Below are 19,852 nucleotides of genomic sequence, written 5' to 3'. Positions count from 1 at the left end.
TTATTTTTGTTCGTTTATCCAATCCTAACTTCTCACAGTAATTTCTTCAGATCTAAACCATGGCTTTATTAAGATTAAGTTGACGCAATTTTTTAATTTAAAATAGCATCATCTAGTTTCAACTTGTACATTTTTTAATAGTGTTTAGAAAAGTTTGAGTACATCCCTTGTGAAAATTCTGGTAGGCGCGAATAGAAACGTACAGAGAATATATCAAAAACCGTAAATAAACAGTCAGAAAACTGATTCTGTGTCTGTTTCTGTACGGTTTTTGCTACAGTTTCTGTACGGCTCTATCTGCGTCTAACGGAGTTCTTACCATACACTTTTTTGTATTTCACATTGTATGTTGTTACCAAGGCCAAATGTAAAGCACAGAAAATTTTTTTGAACACTTTTCATTACTTTTTGAATTACTTTATTTGTGAATTACAAGAAACTTTGTCCATTATATCCGACCTTTCTGAAAATGAAAAACATTAAATGTTAAAAAGTATAGTTACAGAAGGTTTCTGACGTATGCCAGAAGTATTTACATACAAGTTAAAACTAGATTACAGTACTTAAAATTTGTCACTACATAACTTACCGTCAAAGGTCGAAAATAAATGTCGCGCTGACGAGTAAATTTCATGTGCCAAAAAACTTAACCTAAATAGCTGTGATTTTTACAAAGTAAAATTTGTGTACGGCCTTTATCTTGTGTTCAAATATCGCAAAGAAAATACAATACTAACTTTACTCGAAAAATATCTTTCAATTCTCAGATTCTCGTATAATTTCTTTTCCATTTCACTACATTTAGTCTACTCGATTGTAACTAATACAATAAAATGGCTTACCTCTTCTAGCTGATGAGCCTGTAGTAGTGGACTTGTGCAATCCATCACCGTGTGGGTCAAATGCTATATGTCAAGAAGGCATATGCTTTTGTATACCGGAATACCATGGCGATCCTTATAGCGGGTGCCGCCCCGAGTGTGTCATAAATGATGATTGCTCTCGTGACAAAGCTTGCCTACGTAATAAATGTATAGATCCATGTGTCGGTACTTGTGCTCTGAACGCTCAATGCATAACCACAAATCATATACCCATGTGCAGCTGTCCACAAGGAATGAATGGAAATGCTTTCATTCAATGTGTACCATTGCAAGGTATTTACTTAAAGACGATTCCGCTACTGTTCCAAAGAACACGTATCATTTTAGGAAAAAATATTTGATGGTTCACGAAAAAACTTTGTAAACAATGAGCTTTTAAATTCATGTGTCACATGGAATAAAAAGGTCATAAAAAAGCATAAAAGTATCTGCAAAGTTACATAAATAACACTACTTTGATTCTGTAGCTGACGTTATAACAAACCCATGCTTGCCATCACCATGTGGACCCAATAGTCACTGTCAGGAAGTGAACGGACTAGCAATATGCAAATGTGTGCAAGGGTACATTGGAAGCCCTCCCACCTGTCGACCTGAATGTACAATAAGTTCTGATTGTGCGCAAACTGAAGCCTGCATTAATCAGAAATGTAAAGATCCATGCCCTGGAACCTGCGGCCTTAAAGCTCAATGCTCAGTTATTAGTCATAATCCAATATGTGCTTGTCCTCAAGGTCTAACAGGAGATCCCTTCTTATCATGCACTCGAATTCGTAAGATTACATTATACTCAATAAGATATCCCCACAAACTGTCGAAAGCTTGTATATATGATTTATTCCTTCTGAAACCAGCTGAAATTCAACAAGAGCCGGTAAACCTATGCCAGCCGTCACCCTGTGGACCAAATGCTCAGTGCCAAATCATAAACCAAACACCTTCTTGCTCTTGTTTGCCCGAATTCACCGGTTCTCCACCCAATTGCCGACCCGAATGTATCAGTAACAGTGAATGTCCCAGTGCCGAGGCATGTATTCATCAGAAATGCAAGGATCCATGTCCAGGGTCATGTGGAGCAAATGCCGAATGTCATGTCTTCAGTCACACGCCAATGTGTACTTGTAACTCAGGTTACACAGGAGATCCATTTACGCAGTGTTCTGTGGTTCAACGTAAGCAGTCTTATTTCATTTAAAGTATCCAGTAATGTATCTCTAACAATCTCACAATGTTTGATTTAAGTGCGTTTGATATTGCTTACGTACATACTTTGCATTTTATAATCGAAAGCCTTGTGTATTCGAAATGCACCAATATTTCGTACACAGATAACCTGGAACACATCCCTGTTAACTGTTTTCCCTAAAAACTATTGATAAATTGAGATGATTGATTTTTCTATAGTTGCTATTGAGGAGAGACCAGCGCCATGCAGGCCTACGCCCTGTGGTGCTAATGCAATATGCAAGGAACTCGGTGAGGCTGGATCATGTTCATGCCTACCTGAGTATATTGGTAACCCGTACGAAGGATGTAGGCCTGAGTGTGTCACGAATTCCGATTGCCCATCTAATCTTGCTTGCATTAGATCCAAATGTCAAGATCCTTGCCCAGGTTCTTGCGGTCAAAATGCACTTTGCCAAGTTATAAGTCACGCGCCAACTTGCACCTGTATCGAAGGTTACACTGGTGATCCGTTCCGTTATTGCAATGTTTTAACGCCGATAGGTGAGATTTCTCGTGCGATATTTCTGGAATAATGCTTGAAATTAAATAATATTAAAACAAAATTTTCACAGTATTTGAAGAAGGTATCCGAGATCCATGTAGTCCATCCCCTTGTGGACCAAACAGCGAGTGTCGTGTAAATAACGATCAAGCAGTATGTTCGTGTCTTGCAAATTATAAAGGCAGTCCTCCACTGTGTCGTCCTGAATGTGTAGTTAGCTCAGAATGTTCTTCAACACGCACTTGTGTCAACCAGCGATGCATAGATCCGTGTCCAGATCCTTGTGGCAGGAATACTCAATGCAAAGTTGTAAACCATAGTCCAATTTGCTTCTGCAAAAATGGATATTCAGGGGATCCATTTTCACAATGTTATCCTATAACCGAAGGTACGGTACGAGATCGCTCTATGCAAATTCAATTGAGGGGTCCAGAGGAAAAACCGTTTTAATCCACTCGGTTTGATTTCAAGAAAAATGTACATCAATGTTTGCTTTCTCGTAAGAGTACATTCGAAAGCAATTCTTCTGGCAGGTTTCTCCTGGGCTGATACTGATTTTCCCATTCAATAGTGGTATTTTCGGGAAGTACTCTCTAATACCACAACAATGGTATCGCTCACTCGTTTTCAATGTAAAATGGAGTACAATGGTTTTTTTTTTTGGACCCCACAATTTATTTGCAGACAATTAAAAGCAACGCACGCTACGCCGAAGCGAAACGAAGTGAAATGAAGCGAAGCGGACGGTACAAGATAGAAGCCGTTGAAAGGTATCGGAAACGAAACGAAGCAATTAGAAGGTATCGGAAACGGAACAAAGTTACCGGAATTTGTCGCAAATGGAATGGCGGTCTTATAAATGATCGAGATTATTGAAATACTACAATTCCGATCGTTTATAAAACCTTCATTACATTTACGATAAATTCCGGTAACTTCGTTTTGCATCCGATACCTTCTGATTGCTTCGTTTCGGTTCCAGTACCTTCCGACGGCTTCGTTCTTCTTCCATCCGCTTCGCTTCGCTTCGGCATAGTGCGCGTTCACCTTTACACCGTTGAACATTTACTACACGGAAATTACATCTGTAGCGGATCAGTCAAGGCAGCGATTTATATCTTTTAAGTTTTGCTGTTCTGTTTTCGAACATTTATTTCATTAGGAGGTAGCTCTCAACTCTGGTACGTGTAAGAACTTAACGATGTGTTATTGAGACTGCAGATGAAAGAAAATTATATTTAGTTACAATTTTGATGCATTTGTGCGTGCTATTCACTTTAAAAATATTTAGGTGTCCGTGTCTTCAAAATTTCACGTCAAAAGGCCATTAAATTTCCAGATTTGTATCTGGTGGTTGGTAACATCAGGTAAATATTTTTTATCCAGTAATGTTACTCACTTTTCAAATATCTCAAGAACATGTACGGACTTGATGCTTCTTCGATTAAAAACAGTACAGTATGAACTTTCTATTCAAGTGTGTATTTCTTAAATAATATTCGGACAACGTTCTGCAAGTTACTCAATTTAAAAAACTATTATCAGGCAAAGTCAGGGCAATGTGCATTATGAAATAAAAAAAAATCCCTCTCCTTGCTGATCCGGTTCACATGGAATCAACTTGAAGACAGTACGACATACTTTACTGATAGTCAGTTTACATATTAGGTCACATGTTCTATAAAACTATAACTCTTACAGTCAATCCACCCCAACCACCTGTAATGAGGGACCCTTGTATTCCATCACCATGTGGCGCAAATGCTGAGTGTCGTGCTGTTGGTGACGCTCCTGCATGTACTTGTTTGGCAAACTATGTTGGCAGTCCACCAAATTGTAGACCTGAATGTACAATCAATGCAGAATGCCCCAGTAATTTGGCTTGCATCCGAGAAAAATGTAGAGATCCATGTCCAGGATCATGCGGTTTCAATGCACAATGCATGGTTGTCAATCATACACCAATGTGCCAATGTTTAGAAGGTTTTACTGGAGATCCATTCACTCAGTGTAATTTAAAACCAGTTCAGCGTAAGTGAACTTCATACATTACAAATGAATTAAGATGGAAAAAAACTTGACCTAAAAGATTTTTTATACTTATGTCAAGACGAACATTTCTTTTCAGAAACTGAACCACAAGAATCGGATCCATGTAATCCATCTCCCTGCGGCCCCAATGCTCAATGTGACAACGGCATTTGTTCTTGCTTACCCGAATATCAAGGAGATCCATATGCGGGGTGTCGTCCAGAATGTGTTCTTAATATTGACTGCCCTCGCAATAGAGCTTGTTCTAGGAACAAATGCTACGATCCTTGTCCAGGCACCTGTGCAAATAATGCTCTGTGTAGTGTAATAAATCACATTCCTATGTGTAGCTGTCCACAAGGATTTGAAGGCAACGCTTTCGTTCTATGTACACCAATCCGAGGTAGTGTCATTAATAGCTCCAAACTTTCATGTTTCAATGAAACAGGCTGTTTATTTATACATTCATAACTTTCTGTAGCTCCTGCAGTTTCATCGCCATGTAATCCTTCACCCTGCGGTCCTAATAGTCAATGTCGAAGTAACAATGGTCAATCAGTGTGCACCTGCGTCCCTGGTTACATAGGAAGCCCGCCGTCATGCCGACCGGAATGTCTTGTTAGTTCTGACTGTCCACAAAATGAAGCCTGCAATAATCAAAAATGTAGAAACCCTTGCATTGGTACATGCGGTTATGGAGCTCTGTGCGAAGTTGTCAACCATAATCCAATATGTCACTGTCCTGTGAGATATACCGGTGATCCATTTGTGCGATGTGCACCGATCCGTAAGACCCGTTGTATTACTGAAATAATATTCACGCCAAACTATAAACCTTACCAATTCTAAGTGACATTATTACTTCCAGCTGAAATTCCAGCTGTATTTGTAAACCCATGCCAGCCATCTCCTTGTGGCCCAAATGCGGTATGCCAAGTTTCGAATGATTCACCATCGTGTTCTTGTTTACCCGAATTTATTGGCTCCCCACCAAACTGTAGACCCGAATGTATTAGTAACAGCGAGTGCCCCAGTCATGAAGCATGTAATAACCAGAAATGCAAAGATCCATGCCCAGGTTCATGTGGCAATAACGCAGAATGTCGTACAGTAAGCCATACACCAATGTGCTTCTGTAGCATTGGGCATACGGGAGATCCATTTACACAATGCTTTATCAAACCAAGTAAGATATGTCAATCAATATAGAAAAATCTTGCATTATAGAAAAAAGTTGTGAGATGAAATGAGTTTTTGATACGTAACTAAATCGTATGAATTTAACAAAATATATCAGTTCAGTAATACACTCAATTTCAGTTATATAATAACTGGAAGACCACATTCTGACTATCTGAAACTTCCAAAATGAACTATAAACGTTGATCACATACAAAATAATTTTTACAGTCGATGACGTCGTCGATCAAAGACCAACACCTTGTTTACCGTCTCCATGTGGATCTAACGCTATTTGTACTGAACGTAACCAAGCAGGATCATGTTCCTGTTTGCCAGAATATATTGGAAATCCGTATGAAGGTTGTAGGCCGGAATGCGTTCGAAATTCAGATTGCCCGTCGAATCTGGCTTGTATCAGGTCTAAATGCATCGACCCATGTCCGGGAACTTGTGGTACAAACGCAGAGTGTCGTGTAGTTACCCATGTACCGACATGCTCTTGTTACACATCTTATACGGGAGATCCTTATCAATACTGTACATTACAACAACCAGTCAGTAAGTTGCCATCATCATACACCTCATATTGGAATTACTAAAAAGGGGCTTCTTGTATACAGTCCCTCATTTTGTCCATTTTTGATTCGGCTTATTTTTTCATCTTTCACTATTCACAAGATATTTCATGATTTTAGTAAATTTTTGAACTCAATTTGTCTCGAAGATTACAATTCTCAAAAAATCTTATTAGATTTCTTTCCAGTTTTTATTTTCGATTTCATAGCAAAAATCTGACTGTCAAATCCTTTACGTTAAAAATACAGAAGAAATCATGGAGGTGTATTGCAACACGTACTGAAAGATCAAATAAAACAGCCAAGTAAAAAACGAACGCAGTCAAACGTGTGGTGACTCGTCATGTCACGCCCTATATGTGAAGCATAGTGATTTTAAACGGGTGAAATATCAATGGGCTTGGATTCTATTTCATTATTCACGACACTTTCATTACAGATATTCCAGTAGACAAAATTGATCCGTGCAGTGAAGCTCGCTGTGGTCCAAATAGTCAGTGTAGGATAATAAACGATCAAGCTGTTTGTTCCTGTCTTCCGGCGTACACTGGTAGCCCACCGACATGCAGACCAGAATGTGTTGTTAGTTCTGAGTGCACTTTTGACAAAGCATGTATAGAACAGAAATGCAAAAATCCATGCCCGACGCCATGTGGTGTGAATTCTGAATGCAGAGTAATAAACCATGCTCCATTATGCAGCTGTAGACAAGGATTCACCGGTGATCCATTCACCATGTGCTTCTCAGTACCATGTGAGAATCAGGCTCATTATTAACAACCAGACATGCACTATTAACCGAAGTTCATATCCAGCGGGAAAATAATGCTTTGGTTAAATTACAGTGACGTCTCCAGGTCAAGACGAAATAATTCAAAGAGATCCATGTATTCCATCACCCTGCGGCCAGTATGCAGAATGTCGAAACATAGGAGGACTCCCTTCGTGTTCTTGTGTTACTGGTTACATGGGAATCCCTCCAAACTGTAGGCCCGAATGCACGATCAATCAGGAATGTCCCAGTAACCGAGCATGTATGCGCGAAAAATGTAGAGATCCTTGCCCTGGATCTTGCGGTGTACTTTCACAATGCCACGTAACTAATCACGTCCCGATATGCACCTGTCTTGAAGGATACACTGGCGATCCATTCAGTAACTGTTTCCTGAAACCGTCACGTAAGATTGCATATTATTTGTCCCCGATGCGACCTATATATCTTCTTCGCCGAGTTTATAATCAAACGTGATTACAGAACCTGAGCCTGATGTCTCTGATCCATGTAATCCTTCTCCGTGTGGGCCAAATGCTCAGTGTAATGATGGAATTTGTACATGTTTACCTGAATATCGAGGTGACCCATACTCAGGTTGCCGACCAGAATGTGTTCTCAACACAGACTGTCCACCGAACAGAGCATGTACTCGCAATAAATGCGTAGACCCTTGTCCAGGAACTTGTGGATATAATGCCATATGCAACGTATATAACCACGTTCCGATGTGCAGTTGTCCTTCAGGAATGACCGGAAATGCATTTATTTCATGCAATATTCAACAGGGTATGCATATAGCACGTAATAAAGGATTACGTGGCTTGCCATAAATTGACTGTGTCTATAAAAATGTTGCATTACAATATCGTAATAATTACAGCACCTGCCTTTACCGATCCATGCAATCCATCCCCGTGTGGACCAAATAGTCAGTGCCGACAGAGTAATGGACATGCAATATGCTCTTGTATCATTGGGTATATAGGTTCCCCACCAACTTGTAGGCCCGAATGCGTTGTCAACTCAGATTGTGCTCAAAGCGAGGCATGTAGCAATCAGAAATGCAGTGATCCTTGTCTGGGAACTTGCGGAATACGCGCAAGCTGCAAAGTTGTCAACCATAACCCAATTTGCAGCTGCCCAACCACTTTGACGGGAGATCCGTTCGTTCAATGTTCACCAATACGTAAGGATACTTTCTGAACTTTTCCGAACACAAAACCATATGTTTCAATTACCGTTCATATTTTGCCACAATATGTTTTTCAAGTATTACAAAATCTACCATATATAACGAAAGGTATGGTTTCAAGTGTATGAAACATGAACCTATCGACATTACTTGTAAAAATGTTTTTACATTTTCAAGCTGTGGAACCAGTGGCGTATGTAGATCCATGTCAACCATCACCTTGCGGCCTCAATGCGCAGTGCCAAGTTCTCAATGATTCGCCATCTTGTTCGTGCTTACCAGAATTTATTGGTATACCACCTCAATGCAGACCAGAATGTATTAGTAATAGCGAATGTCCAAGTCAAAAGGCATGCATAAATCAAAAGTGCCAAGATCCATGTCCTGGTTCTTGCGGATATAATGCCGATTGTCATGTCGTCAGTCATACGCCAATGTGCGTTTGCTCCATTGGATACACCGGGGATCCATTCACACAATGTGTACAACAAAGTAAGATGTTTTCTCATACCTTGGTCAACTAATTCGTAATCGAGTTTATAAACGTCAGCTTTTATTCACATCAAGTTTACTCCTTTTTAGTTGGTATACCATTTAATGAATCCCCAACTCCTTGTACACCATCCCCTTGCGGAGCAAATGCAGAATGCAGAGTAAGAGAAAATGCTGGCTCCTGCACGTGCGTGGCAGAATACATTGGAAATCCTTACGAAGGATGCAGGCCAGAATGCGTCGTAAATTCGGATTGCTCATCAAACCTAGCCTGCACTGGGCTAAAATGCAAAGATCCTTGCCCAGGAACCTGCGGCCAAAATTCTGAATGCCATGTCATAAATCATATGCCAACATGTACTTGTTTCGAAAGATATACTGGCGATCCGTTCCGTTACTGCCACCCAATTTTAGAACCAAGTAAGAAATCGGTTATACCTGTAGAGTTGATTTTCAAACATAAATAATAAATGCAAAATTTGTTTATTAGCAGTTGTAGCCGATGCGAGCAACCCGTGCGAACCTTCACCTTGTGGTTCTAATAGTCAGTGTCGGGAAATTAACGGTCAAGCAGTGTGCACTTGTCTACCAACTTATATAGGCAGCCCACCCAATTGTAGACCGGAGTGTGTCGTAAGCTCGGACTGTTCCTCAACTCTATCGTGTATTGGCCAAAAATGCACCAACCCCTGCCCCACTCCATGTGGAGTGAACACAATCTGTAATGTTATAAATCACAGCCCCATATGCATTTGCAAACATGGATTGACTGGTGATCCATTCACACGATGTTTCGGGATTCCACGTAAGAATAACTATGTCATAATTTAAGTAACATACAATATCATGTTCAGCTATCCTTCCTATCTATTACTAGATATGGGAAGATATTTGTTTAAAGCACCTGCTTGATTTCCGATTATTGCGGAAAAAGAACTCGTCTTTATGCACTGTGTCATTAAACATAAATTACCTAACCGTAATTTCACGCTACCTCAGTGACACCTTCAGTGCTTCTAAAATTAAACTTTCCTTTACAAGTATTACAAAAAATACCGTCCGTTACACATGCGGATTGGCGTTATACTCGTCTGATTGCAGCACTTGCCTTGGCTCATGCTGCATCGCGAGTGATAAGTATGTAATTTCCAAAGAGTACAAAGTTCTTAGCGTGAACTGTAGGCGAGTGCAATGTTCAAACGGGTACTTGTGCAATTACTACACTCGCTTTCGGCTTGTGTCGCCGACTTTGCAGTTGTATTTGTGACAATGCGGCACTCGTCTATGGCTCATGGTGCAAACTTTATACTCGATGAAAATTACCCACTTTCTGCACGTGTAACACAATATACTATTTTTTACCGTTTAGCTTCCAGTAGTTGAGGTAATCGAAAATCTCAAAACTTGGCTTTCAGCTCCAATTCAGCCCGTTGTTGAAGATTATAGAGACCCATGCTTCCCTTCACCATGTGGACCACACTCGCAATGCCAAAATATTGGTGGAACACCATCATGTTCTTGTTTGGCTGAATATCTTGGTAGTCCCCCCAATTGTAGACCTGAATGCACAATTCACCCTGATTGCTCAAGTAACAGAGCTTGTATAAATGAGAAATGCCGTGACCCATGTGCAGGGTCATGTGGATTGAACGCCATTTGTAGTGTGTTCAATCACATACCAGTATGTACTTGTAATGAAGGTTACACCGGGGATCCATTCAGCAGTTGTCATTCCACACCAAGTATAAAAATATTTCTACCACATAGTACTGAGTACAAAACCTGTAATTCCGTATTGAATTCATATTTGAATAACGTATGTTATACAGTTACAGAAAATGTTGACATAGACCAATGTAATCCATCACCATGCGGTCCTAATGCCATATGTAACAATGGAATTTGTACTTGCGAACCTGAATTCAAAGGTGACCCATACACTGGGTGTCGACCAGAGTGTGTCCTAAATACAGACTGCCCCTTCAACAAGGCATGTGTGCGCAATAAGTGTATAGACCCGTGCCCTGGTACCTGTGGACAAAATGCCCTATGTAATGTCATCAACCATACCCCAATGTGTAGTTGTCCAGTAGGCACAAGTGGAAATGCATTAATCTTATGCCAAACAGTAAAAGGTATATAACCATCAAAAGTTAAACATATGCGAAAACCAAGAAACATTACAATGAAAGAATAATCCTTATTATTATCTAAATATTTAGCTCCTGTTAACCCAAGACCATGCAATCCATCTCCATGTGGCCCTAACAGCATTTGTCGTGAAGTGAATGGACAAGCTGTATGTTCATGCGCGCCCGAATACATAGGCAGCCCACCATCTTGTCGACCTGAATGCATAGTTAGTTCTGACTGTACACGAAATGAAGCTTGTACAAACCAAAAATGTAGAGATCCATGTCCTGGAACTTGTGGCCTACAAGCGATATGTGCAGTAATCAATCACAACCCAATTTGCTCATGTCCCGAACGTTTCACTGGTGATCCGTTTATCAGATGCACTGTCATACGTAAGAAATTAGTATAGTAGTATTCCTGCAGTATACATAGATTGATTAAATAGTTTCAATCATATTCGTCAATATTTTTCTCAGAAATGACGGAACCTGTGCCGATAAATCCGTGCCAACCTTCGCCATGTGGCCCCTATTCACAATGCCAAGTCAACAACGAATCACCTTCATGCTCTTGTCTACCGCAGTATACAGGCTCCCCTCCAAATTGTAAACCCGAATGTGTTAGCAATAATGAATGCCCCAGTCATCAAGCATGTTTTAATCAAAAATGTAAAGACCCATGCCCTGGAATGTGCGGTGCAAATGCGGAATGTTACGTCGTTAGTCACACACCAAATTGCGTATGCTCTAATTACTACACGGGAAATCCATTTGTTCAATGTTTCCCCGCTCAAAGTAAGAGAAAATTTCAGAGAATTATTCAGTAAATCGTTATATTACTAAATATTATAAAATTGTTGTTTTGTTTTCCCATGTTTTAGTTAGTCCAATTCCTGACGATGTACACTCCCCCTGTTCACCTTCACCGTGTGGCTCAAACGCGATTTGCAAAGAATCTAATGGTGCTGGATCTTGCTCCTGCTTACCCGACTACCAAGGAAACCCTTACGAAGGATGTAGACCCGAATGTGTAATCAATTCTGACTGTCCATCTTATCAAGCTTGTATTCAATCCAAATGCAAGGATCCATGTCCAGGCACTTGTGGTCAAAACGCAGAATGTTCAGCTGTTAACCACTTGCCGTCGTGTAACTGTCGCTCAGGATACACTGGCGATCCCTTTGCATTTTGTACCCTCGTCCAATTTTGTAAGTTCAGATTTTCCTCGCTTCGATTATTTTTTTAGCCGATATTACTACCATGAGTATTACCTCCATGAACATATTTCTTACTTAGCTGAAGAGTCAGAGAAACGAAACCCTTGCAACCCATCACCATGTGGACCTAACAGCCAGTGCAAAGAGCTTAATGATCAAGCAATATGCTCTTGTCTTCCTACATATGTTGGCAGCCCGCCAGGTTGTCGGCCAGAGTGTGTTTCCAGCTCAGAATGTTCCTCCCAACTAGCATGCATAAATCAGAAATGTGTAAACCCATGCCCTGCTCCGTGTGGTCTGAAAACCAACTGTGTGGTAGTAAATCACAGTCCAATTTGTAGTTGTTTGCCAGGACATAGCGGAGATCCTTTCACCAGATGCACACCAATTCCACGTAAGGGATATTTTGTACAAAAATAATTTACGTATGTACAATTCAAGCTTTCAATGCATCCACAATGTGAAAATAATGTATAAAATAATATGATTGGTATGTACCTAAAGATTAGCCAATCTAATGATGCTATCATTTATTTCACTTTTTGGAAACATCAAGACTGGCAATTGAATGGCAATCCGTTACCTATGTAAATTATTCACGGTCATACTATTCCACAGCTCGTGAACCGGCAACATCTATAGAGTCAGATCCGTGTGTTCCATCACCGTGTGGCAGCTTCGCTCAATGTCGGAATGTCGGGGGAACACCAGCTTGCACTTGTTTGAATGATTACATAGGACAGCCACCAAACTGTAGACCCGAATGCACTATAAATCCCGAGTGCCAGAGTAACGAAGCCTGTATAAATGAAAAATGTAGAGACCCTTGTCCTGGATCGTGTGGTTTTGGAGCTCAATGTGCCGTTATCATGCATACTCCGATATGCACGTGCGCTGAAGGTTACACTGGAGATCCATTTACAAACTGCAACCTCCTTCCCCCAACTCGTAAGCATCCTAATCTCGCAGAATATAAATTCACCATCATGAGACATCTAATATTCTGGTCATTATACCAAAGAATATCTAATAAATCACAAGGACATAATACAACTTAGTTATTACATTTTTGCAAAATCAATTATAAAATGCAATTAGTGATTTCAGAGTAAATTATAAACATAATTTCTCTTGTAATTATTAACTTGCATGAAATGTTTTTACTGTTAAACTTGATTTAGCTGTATCCTACGACCATTACATTCACATGCATTTTATTACATAAATAATATTCAATCTATATTATACCCCGAACAATTTTAGTCAAACTCATATCTAACATTACAGCTTCTGATCCAGTACCAGTAGACAAGTGTAATCCATCTCCTTGTGGTCCAAATGCTCAATGTGATGATGGTGTTTGTACATGCTCATTAGAATATCAAGGAGACCCATATTCCGGTTGTAGACCTGAATGTGTGCTTAATCCAGATTGTCCCCGTGAAAAAGCTTGTCTACGAAACAAGTGCAAAGATCCGTGCCCTGGCGCATGTGCTGCAAACGCTTTGTGCACTGTTATCAATCATGTCCCCATGTGTAGTTGCCCCGAGAACACCAGTGGCAATGCCTTCAGCTTCTGTGCTCCATTAGAAGGTGCGTAATAATTTACACCATTTGATTACGTTAATAAAACGGATTGTGGCAGTTTTATAAAGTTTATTCTGACAACATGTTTCATGAATAGAACCTATCCTGTCGGACCCATGCAACCCCACACCATGTGGACCCAATAGCGAATGCCGTGTTGTAAGTGGACAAGCTGTTTGTGCATGTGTGAGCGGATTCATTGGTAGCCCTCCCACTTGTCGACCAGAATGTATAGTCAGCACCGATTGTCTCCAAAACGAAGCATGCAGTAATCAGAAATGTAAAGACCCATGTCCAGGTACATGCGGTTTGAAAGCCAAATGCCAGGTTGTGAATCATAATCCAATCTGCAGCTGTCCTACGCGATTCACAGGCGATCCATTCATCAGATGCACACCGATGTGTAAGAATATTTCGACTCTTTTTCCTAGCGTCTGCGACGTGAATAAGTATCTGATTATTTAATCATATAAATTCAATTGCAGTAGATGAAGTACCACCATCCATCAACCCATGCCAACCATCTCCATGCGGCCCTAACGCCCTGTGCCAGATTACAAACGATTCTCCATCTTGCTCGTGTCTACCAGAGTTTATAGGAAACCCACCAAACTGTAGACCAGAATGTAGTAGCAATAGTGAATGCTCTAGCAACTTAGCTTGTATCAATCAAAAGTGCAAAGACCCTTGTCCTGGTTCTTGTGGATCCAATGCAGAGTGTCACGTATACAGTCATACCCCAATGTGCGTGTGTAAGAATTCCTACACTGGGGATCCTTTCACACAATGTACTTACCGAGAACGTAAGTATCATATATACATATAATCATATGAATTGAAATCAAAATTATCGCATTGATGTTCCTGCAAAATGTTCTGAAGAAATAAACTTTTAAAAATCGCATTTAAATAGCTGAGAATGTTCGCATATCCGTCGCGCAATATATGCTGATAACTAATTGGTGTAAATATCATTTTACAGCATCACTGCCCATCCAACCTCAACGACCCTGTCAGCCTTCTCCTTGCGGAGCAAATGCTGTGTGCAAAGAGCTCAATGAAGCCGGCTCATGCTCGTGTCTTCCAAATTATTTCGGAAATCCGTACGAAGGTTGCAGACCAGAGTGTGTTATTAATTCTGATTGTCCGTCGAATACTGCGTGCATTAATTTCAAATGCAAAGATCCTTGTCCCGGAACATGTGGACAGAATGCAGAATGTCAAGTTGTTAACCACTTGCCCATGTGTACTTGTTACGCAAGATATACTGGTGATCCTTTCACGTACTGCATCATGGCTGTAGAAGGTATGAAATAGTCTTAGTTAGTCGGGAAACCGAACTGACCTCGTTCACATTTTCCATGTACCAGATTATCATAATTGTAATACACTTGCAAACAGTTCAAAAGTACCTCAATTACGAAATCAACGGCTTATTTAATTAGATGCTAATATTAAAAATTCTTCTGAACCTTAGTTATCGAAAAAATTTCCTCACCTCTGATTGCATGTATATTAAAACAGTGGCCTTAAGAAAACAGTTTAGATTTACCTTGACAATGAATTAATCGGATTACTTATTTTTCTACCCATTGTTTTGGCTCTTTTGCTTATTGTATAATCTAATTGCGGTAATTTTTTTTCTCTTTTACCAGATACACCTGTCAAACAAGACCCATGTAATCCATCGCAATGTGGACCAAACAGCCAATGTCGAATAATAAATGAACAAGCTGTTTGCTCATGTTTGCCCGAATATGTCGGAACTCCTCCAGCGTGTCGCCCAGAATGTGTTGTTAGTTCGGAATGCCCATCAAACCGAGCATGTATTAACAAAAAATGTATTGATCCATGCCCTGGAAGATGTGGCTCAAATTCAAGATGTGAAACCATAAACCATAGTCCAATTTGTAGTTGCCAGCAGGGTTACACAGGAGATCCATTTGTTACGTGTTTCAGAGTACCGGGTAAGTGTGAAATTAAGAACATAAAAAAATTTCAAAACTCTTTAATAAATTCAAAATACACACAATCTGATAATCGATGATATAATAATAATAATAATAATAATAATCAAAAAACAATTCGGATTCACAGTTACGCTACCAGATGAACCACAAACATATGTCAATCCTTGTCTTCCTTCGCCATGTGGACAAAACTCTGAATGTCGTGACATTAATGGACAAGCATCGTGTGCATGTCTAGCCAGTTTCATAGGAACACCGCCCAATTGTAGACCAGAGTGTACAATCAACCCCGACTGTCCCAGTAATCAGGCATGTCTACAATCAAAATGCAGAGATCCTTGTCCAGGATCTTGCGGAATAGGAGCAGAATGTACAGTGGTTGGTCATACACCTATGTGTCATTGCCTTGAAGGTTATACCGGGGATCCATTTACCAGATGTACACCACAATTGGAATCACGTAAGCCATGTTCTGTATTATTGAATCAAATAAGTGCCTCCTATATTCTGCACTATGTTTCGTTAATAATAATATCATTACTATGAAGTATACTATTGCATTGCTATATAACTTATATTTTAGCACAAGAACCAGAACCTACTGATCCGTGTTATTTGTGTCGTGCAAACACACAATGTCTCGATGGTACATGTACGTGTTTGCCAAACTTCCAAGGAGACCCATTCATAGGTTGTCGACCAGAATGTGTACTTAATCAAGATTGTGCAATTAATCAAGCATGTATTCAAAGTAAATGCAAGGATCCTTGCATAGGAACATGTGGAAACAATGCTGTATGCAGTGTCGTAAATCATATCCCAATTTGTACTTGCCCATCCGGTACATCTGGCAACGCGTTCGTTGCTTGCTACACAGTGCAAGGTAAAGTTCACAATCCTTCGTCACAAGTCACAGTAACAACACAACAGTTAGCTGTAGTTTTAGTGGATATACATAATTGTTAATGGACTTTTCCACTGGTCATTGATGTATATACCTATGATTTTAAATAGTGCCAGTACTGTCGGATCCTTGCAATCCATCGCCGTGTGGTTCAAACAGTCAGTGTCGTCGTATCAATGAACAAGCAGTTTGTTCTTGTATTGCTGGTTACATGGGCAGTCCACCAAGCTGCAGACCAGAATGTACAATTAGCTCTGACTGTGCTCCAAACAAAGCATGCAGTAATCAAAAGTGTATAGATCCTTGCCCAGGGACATGTGGGCTCCGAGCTATTTGTAATGTTGTAAATCATAATCCCATATGTAGCTGTCCGGCAGATCTTACCGGAGATCCATTTGTTAGATGCACTCTAATTGGTGAGTTGCGAAAATTTATGCTTTCTGTAGCTGATGAGCTTGTCACTGGACCAAACTATAATATACCGTATTTGAAATCCAACAGAAAAACAACCGGATACTTCTATGCCTTGTCAACCATCACCGTGTGGTCCTAATGCTCAATGTCAAGTAGTAAATGACTCTCCTTCATGCTCTTGTCTACCTGAATTCACCGGATCACCACCACAATGTAGACCTGAATGTGTTAGTAACAGCGAATGTCCCTCCAACTTGGCCTGTATTAACCAAAAGTGCAGAGATCCTTGTCCAGGCTCATGTGCAGCAAATGCTGACTGTAGAGTAATAAGTCACACTCCAATGTGTGTTTGTGCAGCTGGTTTCATCGGGGATCCATTCACCCAGTGTGTTCCAAAGCAAAGTAAGTATTTGTCGGTTTATCATTTCCGAGTATGTTTTCATTGATGTGCTTTGCAGCTGAAAAATTACCGGAAGAAAAGCCAACACCTTGTATACCATCGCCATGTGGATCTAATTCAGTGTGCCGAGAATTGAATGGAGTTGGATCTTGCACATGTTTACCAGATTATATTGGGAACCCCTATGAGGGTTGTCGCCCAGAATGTGTAATTAATTCCGACTGTACATCCGACAGAGCTTGTATCAATTCAAAGTGTCAAAATCCGTGCCCAGGAACGTGTGGTCAAAACGCTGTATGTCAAGTCATTAATCATCTACCATCGTGCACATGTCAATTTGGATATACCGGTGATCCATTCCGATACTGTAATGTTGTAATTAACGAAGGCAAGTTTTTAAAATGTAGTAATTATATTTACACATATCAGTAATAATTATTCGACAGTTATAAATACTTAAATTAAACTGTGTAGATGAAGTGCCTGCTGACCCATGTAACCCTTCACCTTGTGGGCCAAATAGTAAATGTCGTGAAGTCAATGGTCAGGGAATCTGTTCTTGCTTGCCAAATTACATGGGAAGTCCACCATCGTGTAGACCAGAATGTGTGATTAGCGCGGAATGTCCAACAAACCGTGCCTGCATCAACCAGAAGTGTGCAGATCCATGCCCAGGCATTTGCGGTCTAAATGCAAAATGTGATACTATCAATCATAGCCCTATTTGCAGTTGTATTCAAAGATTCACCGGAGATCCGTTTGTAAAATGCTTCAATATCCCTGGTAAGCATTGAAGAGATTGATTATATTTTGTGCATGGATTACTGAATTATTAATATTAAAATCAATGAATTTCAGTTGAAACCCCAGCACCTATCGAGAATGAACATCCATGTCTACCATCTCCATGTGGACCATTTTCTATCTGTCAAGCTGTTGGTAATTTACCATCATGCACATGCACGCAGAACTCGATTGGATCGCCTCCGAATTGTAGGCCTGAATGTACAATTAACTCTGAATGCGTCAGTAACCGCGCTTGTATCAGAGAACAGTGTAGAGATCCATGCCCAGGATCCTGTGGAATTGGAGCACAATGTAACGTTGTTAATCACGTTCCATCTTGCACTTGCCCAGACGGATATACCGGAGATCCATTCACCAGTTGCTCCCCGAAACAACCGCTCTGTAAGTGAATTGTTTGTCCTCAACATTTATTGGTGCAAACTAGTGTTATCTGTATTGCGAAAATTCTGTATTTTTAATTCCGAAAATCTAAATATAGCTGAGCCAGTAGTACCAGACCCCTGCAGTCTCTCGCCGTGTGGACCAAATGCAGAATGCGTAAATGGTGCGTGCATCTGCTTACCAGAATACCATGGGGATCCGTATTTCGGATGTCGTCCTGAATGTGTACAAAATACAGAGTGTATCTTTGACAAAGCATGTATACGTAACAAGTGTGCTGACCCTTGTCCTGGAGTGTGTGGTCAAAATGCAGAATGCACGGTCATCAATCATGTCCCAATGTGTAGTTGCCCCAGTGGAACAACTGGAAATGCGTTCAGTTTCTGTTCACCAGCTAAAGGTATGTATGTTATTTAATACGAAATTTCCTATCTCTTATTGTGAACGTTTATCATTGCAGAACCAGATGTGATTAATCCTTGCAATCCATCGCCATGTGGTCCGAATAGTCGGTGTCAAGAAATCAACAACCAGGCTGTATGCACTTGCATAACAGGATTCATTGGAAATCCACCATCATGTCGACCAGAATGTGTGATCAATTCTGAATGTGCTCAGAATGAAGCCTGCATTAACCAAAAGTGTAAAGACCCTTGCCCTGGAACATGTGGAGTATCAGCTCGTTGTCAAGTCGTTTATCACAATCCGATTTGTAGTTGTCCACAGACATTTACTGGAGATCCGTTTATAAGATGCATACCAATCAGTATGTACCAAATTTTACATACCGAACCAATTCAGATCAAATGAACAGACAATTGAACCAATAATCTTCTTTTTTTGCAGCGGAAAGATTTGATGAGCCGAAAAATCCGTGTCAGCCATCTCCTTGTGGCCCTAATGCGTTATGTCAAGTCAACAATAATGCGCCATCATGCTCCTGTCTTTCGAGCTTTATAGGGACTCCTCCTAATTGTAGACCAGAATGCATTAGCAATAATGATTGTTCAAATAATTTAGCCTGCATTAACCAGAAATGTAAAGACCCATGTCCAGGATCTTGTGGTGCTAATGCTGAATGTCGTGTGGTTGGTCATACGCCAATGTGTATTTGCACTATCGGATACACAGGTGATCCGTTCACCCAATGCATCACAAAACAAAGTAAGCTAAAGTC

The 19,852-nt window shown here is 40.3% G+C and overlaps 1 protein-coding gene across 2 annotated transcripts in view; it reads left to right on the top strand.

Annotated features, from left to right (window-relative positions):
- The window catches only part of LOC124300621 (uncharacterized), a 131,839-nt gene that overhangs the window by 92,991 nt on the left and 18,996 nt on the right, over nucleotides 1-19,852 (top strand). For both annotated transcript variants that reach the window (XM_046754912.1, XM_046754911.1), the window contains 39 exons: nucleotides 852-1,157; nucleotides 1,352-1,657; nucleotides 1,739-2,056; nucleotides 2,289-2,612; nucleotides 2,684-3,001; nucleotides 4,315-4,644; nucleotides 4,742-5,047; nucleotides 5,126-5,431; nucleotides 5,513-5,830; nucleotides 6,055-6,384; nucleotides 6,841-7,155; nucleotides 7,247-7,579; nucleotides 7,657-7,962; nucleotides 8,057-8,362; nucleotides 8,546-8,860; nucleotides 8,951-9,280; nucleotides 9,351-9,665; nucleotides 10,276-10,602; nucleotides 10,690-10,995; nucleotides 11,083-11,388; nucleotides 11,473-11,790; nucleotides 11,877-12,203; nucleotides 12,292-12,606; nucleotides 12,831-13,160; nucleotides 13,500-13,805; nucleotides 13,897-14,202; nucleotides 14,285-14,602; nucleotides 14,782-15,105; nucleotides 15,455-15,766; nucleotides 15,897-16,229; nucleotides 16,353-16,652; nucleotides 16,784-17,089; nucleotides 17,175-17,489; nucleotides 17,546-17,875; nucleotides 17,962-18,270; nucleotides 18,346-18,675; nucleotides 18,773-19,075; nucleotides 19,136-19,441; nucleotides 19,522-19,839. In XM_046754912.1, coding sequence (XP_046610868.1) covers nucleotides 852-1,157; nucleotides 1,352-1,657; nucleotides 1,739-2,056; nucleotides 2,289-2,612; nucleotides 2,684-3,001; nucleotides 4,315-4,644; nucleotides 4,742-5,047; nucleotides 5,126-5,431; nucleotides 5,513-5,830; nucleotides 6,055-6,384; nucleotides 6,841-7,155; nucleotides 7,247-7,579; nucleotides 7,657-7,962; nucleotides 8,057-8,362; nucleotides 8,546-8,860; nucleotides 8,951-9,280; nucleotides 9,351-9,665; nucleotides 10,276-10,602; nucleotides 10,690-10,995; nucleotides 11,083-11,388; nucleotides 11,473-11,790; nucleotides 11,877-12,203; nucleotides 12,292-12,606; nucleotides 12,831-13,160; nucleotides 13,500-13,805; nucleotides 13,897-14,202; nucleotides 14,285-14,602; nucleotides 14,782-15,105; nucleotides 15,455-15,766; nucleotides 15,897-16,229; nucleotides 16,353-16,652; nucleotides 16,784-17,089; nucleotides 17,175-17,489; nucleotides 17,546-17,875; nucleotides 17,962-18,270; nucleotides 18,346-18,675; nucleotides 18,773-19,075; nucleotides 19,136-19,441; nucleotides 19,522-19,839 — 12,327 coding nt within the window. The remainder of the gene's footprint in view (nucleotides 1-851; nucleotides 1,158-1,351; nucleotides 1,658-1,738; nucleotides 2,057-2,288; nucleotides 2,613-2,683; nucleotides 3,002-4,314; nucleotides 4,645-4,741; nucleotides 5,048-5,125; nucleotides 5,432-5,512; nucleotides 5,831-6,054; nucleotides 6,385-6,840; nucleotides 7,156-7,246; nucleotides 7,580-7,656; nucleotides 7,963-8,056; nucleotides 8,363-8,545; nucleotides 8,861-8,950; nucleotides 9,281-9,350; nucleotides 9,666-10,275; nucleotides 10,603-10,689; nucleotides 10,996-11,082; nucleotides 11,389-11,472; nucleotides 11,791-11,876; nucleotides 12,204-12,291; nucleotides 12,607-12,830; nucleotides 13,161-13,499; nucleotides 13,806-13,896; nucleotides 14,203-14,284; nucleotides 14,603-14,781; nucleotides 15,106-15,454; nucleotides 15,767-15,896; nucleotides 16,230-16,352; nucleotides 16,653-16,783; nucleotides 17,090-17,174; nucleotides 17,490-17,545; nucleotides 17,876-17,961; nucleotides 18,271-18,345; nucleotides 18,676-18,772; nucleotides 19,076-19,135; nucleotides 19,442-19,521; nucleotides 19,840-19,852) is intronic.

This window comes from Neodiprion virginianus, chromosome 3 (assembly GCF_021901495.1).
Source record: "Neodiprion virginianus isolate iyNeoVirg1 chromosome 3, iyNeoVirg1.1, whole genome shotgun sequence".
NCBI lineage: Eukaryota > Metazoa > Arthropoda > Insecta > Hymenoptera > Diprionidae > Neodiprion > Neodiprion virginianus.
Note: the sequence above shows the minus strand (reverse complement) of the source record. Positions and strands in the feature narration are given on the sequence as shown.